The 5,369-nt window shown below is 37.6% G+C and overlaps 2 protein-coding genes across 3 annotated transcripts in view; both read left to right on the top strand.

The window, feature by feature from the left end:
• The window catches only part of LOC144955925 (uncharacterized), a 7,778-nt gene extending 4,558 nt beyond the window's left edge, over positions 1-3,220 (top strand). Inside the window, exon 2 of the mRNA XM_078886185.1 lies at positions 3,012-3,220. Coding sequence (XP_078742311.1) covers positions 3,012-3,216 — 205 coding nt within the window. The 3' untranslated portion in view covers positions 3,217-3,220. The remainder of the gene's footprint in view (positions 1-3,011) is intronic.
• LOC144980512 (uncharacterized) overlaps positions 1-5,369 on the top strand; it is a 245,036-nt gene that overhangs the window by 176,534 nt on the left and 63,133 nt on the right. The gene's annotated exons all lie outside the window — the stretch shown is intronic.

Raw genomic sequence — 5,369 nt, forward strand, 5'->3', positions numbered from 1 at the left:
ATTATTTCTGTCACACATTGATAGCAAACCAGAAGCATCTTCATTAACAAAAACACTCGAAATAAATACTTAACGTCTCAGCCTTTTCACGATCATCAAAAGTAATATCACCGTTAGATTTTCTAAGATTACTTATTCCTGATTTATTTTATATTGGGGAAGTCTGGCGGGAATATTGGACACATACCATGCCTGAGGGAGGTGGGTTAATCAAAGACCCAACGGAATTTATGCAAGGCTTCAGGAATGGCAATCGAAAACAGTGGGTAGCCTCAGACTGACTACTGACAGGCCACGACAGGACTGCTGCAACATGCATCGATGGGTTCTGAGGGAGTCAGCCTACTGTTCTCACTGTCAGGGAACGCCAGAGACAGCAGACCACATAATCTTACACTGCCTTGTGACGAGATTGGTCGGAGGTTTTGAGGCTGTCCTCAACTGCGGTGACGAATTTAAAGACTGGCTGGAAACACCCAGTGTGGAGATGTAGCCATACGACACCACTATCACTTTAGCTTAAATTTAGTGTTAACTTATTTCTAAAAAGGCTTCAATTTTTTTTCGTGTCTTTTATAACGTTTCTTTTCAAATTTTTAATTGCTTTCCTAATATAACTCTGAGATGCATTTCTAATGCACACATATTTGTTATAGTTTTCAGTTGACTTAACCTTAGCGTTTTTTGGAAATGCTTATTCTTTTTGTTTACATAACTTTTTACATTTTAATTCATCGACAGTGGTTTGTGGGTTTTTTCAAAGGTTTTAATGGACATATCTAGATTGCAATGTCTTTAGTTTACCTTTAAGAAACAGCCATGCATCTTCAACATTCGTTTCTTACATCATAGTCCAATCATATCAAGTAGCCTACTTTATTTTACACTCAATATAATTCGCTTTATGGTATTTAAACGTCTATATCGCATAATATATTTTTGCATGAATTGCTGTTTTTGATTCTCTTGCTGTTTTTGATTCTATCTGATAGGTGTAATGTAATACGAATGACATCATGGTTGATTTTACCCAAAGTTGTTCAAGGTTCCAAACAAAAAGTTCATCATTGCAAAGTAACACATCAAGAACATTACCATTTGTGACCCTTCGCCTCAAAACGGTATTAAGTCGGAATTGTTAAGATGTTGAAAATTGAATTTATAGCCAGAAATATCAGTCTTGTGTTGAGTTTGTATGTTTTATTGAGGAGAATGGATACCATATTTTAGGGTGCTAATGCCAACAATTTATATTTTTGACCAGTTTACCATTAAATTTGGCTTTTAAGCATCTGGTTCGTCCGACATAATACCGTTTTGAGACGATGGGTCACATTTTGATTTTCCCTGTGTCGGGTAGGTTCACTGACTGTGAAAAAAAATGCATCTCTAATTGCTTCTTGAAAGTAACCCTCTGGGTGTATATTGTATGTTGTACACAAATCAATTTGAGGGAAATGAAAATCACCAATAATAATAATAATGAGATCATAATTTTCATAAATATCATGAATAAATTTAGCTTAATCAAAATTAACATTTCTATATTTTAAAAAATTGAGCTTTATATAGCGCAATATCCACAAAATTATGTGCTCAAAGCGCTTTACAAGGGGTCCCCGGTCAACAGCAACATTTAACATGTAGGACGGGACATGCCGCCTGTTAGGCGAAATTACAATTTTTCGGACAAAGACAACGCTGTTAACGGCCAGGTACTCATTTTACACATGAGTACGGTGAGAGAAAGTGAGTAAAGAGCCTTTTCCAAGGACTCAACTATACGCCGAGCGCAAGGCTCGAACACAGGACCTTCCGATCCAAAAGCGAGTGTCATACCACTAGACCACATAGCCATATATATATACGGTTCCAATCAATATGCGATAGTTATCGGAATTCTATCACACCAGACAATTTCATTTACAATGTAATTATTTTTAAACTCAACTGATCGAGGGTCACGTTATGCTGATGTGCGGCTATGCGGTCTAGTGGTATAACACTCGCTTTAGAATCGGAAGGTCCTGTTTTCGAGCTTCGCTCGGCGCATAGTTGAGTCCTTGGAGAAGGCACTTTACTCACATTCTCTCAACGTACTCAGGTGTAGAATGAGTACCTGGCTGTTAACAATTTTGGTCTCTGTCCGAAATAATATCGCCAAACAGGTGTCTTCTTTAACGCCAAACAGGCGTTATGTCCCGTCATACATGTTAAATGTTGCTGTTGGCAAAGGGACCCCTTGTAAAGCGCTTTGAGCACGCTTTAGTAGATATTGCGCTATATAAAAAAACTCAAAAAGCCCAATATATATATATATATATATATATATATATATATATATATATATATATATATATATATATATATATATATATATATTTATGAGTGTTGGTGGGTACTTGTAGGTACGAAAGTGCTCAATAATGGTAGTTAGAGCTAATATATAATGTAAATTTTCACTCACATTTTTGCCGAGACGACTCGTTTCTGTGTTTTTCCTTTAGTTCACACTTCATCAGTCGGCATAATCCATTCTGTCATGTCCGTAGAAAACTCCAAACTAAAGGACATGACAGAATGGATTATGCCGACTGATGAAGTGTGAACTAAAGGAAAAACACAGAAACGAGTAGTCTCGGCAAAAAATGTGAGTGAAAATTTACATTATATATATATATATATATATATATATATATATATATATATATATATATATATATATATATATACCTACATCTCTCAATAAATGTTTATTTGTAAATAAAATGTAACCAGGAATGTATTTGTATTTCAATTGATGTCAATGTAAAGCGCTTGGTGCCTGTTTTGACGGGATAAAGCACTATAATTAGTGCTATTTATTACGTGAAACTTCATGTGCACTCAAATTCTCCAAAAATAAACTATTAAGAACTAACACGGTCTATCTAATACTGCATCTACGTTTTTTATGTATTTACATATGGATTCTAATAGCTAAATCTGATATATTCCATAATCTGTTTCAGATCGTCTAAACCTCTTTGTACAGTAAAGAAAAAGAAATCGTTAAGATGGCGTTCACCTCAAAATTGTCAAGTTTTTATGGTTTGCTCATCATCTCGGTTCACATTGTATGTTCAAGTGGACAAGCACACACGATCTACGAAATTCAAGCGGGAAAATCCTTGTCCAATCACATGGAGTCGATTGTATATTTTGACATTCTCGTAAGTCACGTGACTCAATGTGCAAACGAATGCTCTAAGCAGTATGGATGCTACGCATTCTTCGCGGATCCCCTACTAGACTCTCCTTCTCCTGACAAGTTTTCATGTCAGTTCATGACCGAAAGGCTTAGACCAATCACGGTGCCCAGTGGTCAGGGGCAGTTAGGTGTCCGGCTGGGTTCTATTACCCAGATGTTCCTTCGATGCCAGTTGAAATCACGGGGTCTGTATTTCGGTTCATTTCATTATTGCCTACTGAAGAAGGCGTTTTGATGTATGACTGTAGTCGATCAAATCCGAACATGACAATCATTGGTTTCGTCTTCGACGGCTACGATTTGCCTAAGTTGACTGAGATATGCGGATCTACTCTTTGTCAACAGTCTGGATTGTCTGGGACTTGGTCAAAATTAAAAGAGTGTTTGATAAACATGGCTTTATCAACACAATCAGTCCTGTTTGTCCCAGTTATGACTCCGTAGGGAAGACGGCGATTTGTGACACTGATGGAAAATGGACGTACATAGGGGATTCTTCGGCCGATGTCGGGTGTATTACTACCAAACCCGTTACAGACACGACTCGGATGGGATGATTGTCTACAATGGAAATCAAAGCATAGACTCCGTGTCTCCGTGTCACTGGCCTCATTTCGTGTAGAACATTACAATGGAAAGTGTTGTTTGTCTTCGAGTTGGAAAACTTTCATCCTTTAGAACTTGTTACAGTATTTTTACGATCTCCATTATAACAATGTTTAAACTAGGCCTACAATTTTGCGTTCGGATGTTAGACCTGCATATATGTACACGTCGGGCCAAAGAAAATTAAGCAACGTCAGCTTATTGGCGTTTAGTACACTGTTGACGAGTATGCTGATGTTGATGGTATTGTGTGTTTACAAAAACTATTTTGGTGTACACACAATTCGCCCTTAAGGCAGATGAAAGAGATTGAAATAAAAATAAAAACTATTTTGGAATATTGTTAGTGATGATAATACAGTCAGTGGTTTGCCGTGGTGCAGTGGTGGTGGTGATGATGATGATGATGGTGATGATGATGATGATGATGATGATGATGATGATGATGATGATGATGATGATGATGATGATGAGGGAGAAGCGTGGCTCAGCGGTACGGTCTTTGCTTCGTACCTGAAAAGTACCGAGTTAGATCACTGCCGCTGCGCTGTGTGGCCTTGAGCAAGTCACCTCGCCCTAGCTCAATTTGCCGCGCTGCACAATGATGGATTATTCCAATCTTCCCTGGAACAGACCTAGAGAAAAATTTCCCCTACGGGATGAATAAAAGGAATTTTATTTACTTTATCTATTTATGATGATGATGATGATGATGAAGATGATTATAAATGTGATGACGATACGATGATGATATATGATGATGATGATGATGATATATGATGATAAAGGTGATGATGATGATTGATGAGATGACGATACGATGATGATGATGATGATGATATGATGATGAATGATGAATGAATATAAATTATGATAAGATGAGATGAACCATTCGCTGTGTCAGTTTCAGCACAACACATAATTTTGACACAATCTCTTCTAAAAATTCGATGACTGTACTTAACCTGCCAACTTAAAAATTTAAAAATTTGTATTTTAGGAGATTTAAAAATAGATGTCGCTATAGTTAAACTTTTTTTAAAAATAAAATTTACCCACAATGATGAAAAACACTTGAAAAACCTTAAATTTATGCACTCGGGCCAAAAAAACTTTCAGTTCCATATTTTTTGACCAAAGTTGCTGAAGTTCTGAATGAGCCCAAAAATGTCGTAATTTTACGAATTTTCGTTGTAAGGGCGGATTGCTGCACACATTATGACTTGATCTATTTATAGCATAGCCGGGAAATCGACGACTAAGAGCGAGGGGACCAAAAGGGTAGGCAGAGCCACCGGCCCCGACCCTTTTCTGCTGGGGTTAGTTCTGCGCCAACGACCGCTGAACCAACTCTCTCTCTTCTCTCCTCTTCTCTCCCGTGTCTATTTTTTGTTCGCCCCCCTTTTTTCTCTCCTCTCTCTCTCTCTCTCCCCTCTTTTCTCCTCCCTCTCTTTTCCCCTCTCTCTCTTTCTCTCTCTCTCTTCGCATCTTTTATAGTTCATTTCCCCCTCTA

The sequence above is a fragment of the Berghia stephanieae genome, chromosome 10 (assembly GCF_034508935.2).
Source record: "Berghia stephanieae isolate SIO BIC M18660-M18661 chromosome 10, UCSD_Bste_1.3, whole genome shotgun sequence".
Classification (NCBI taxonomy): Eukaryota; Metazoa; Mollusca; class Gastropoda; order Nudibranchia; family Aeolidiidae; genus Berghia; species Berghia stephanieae.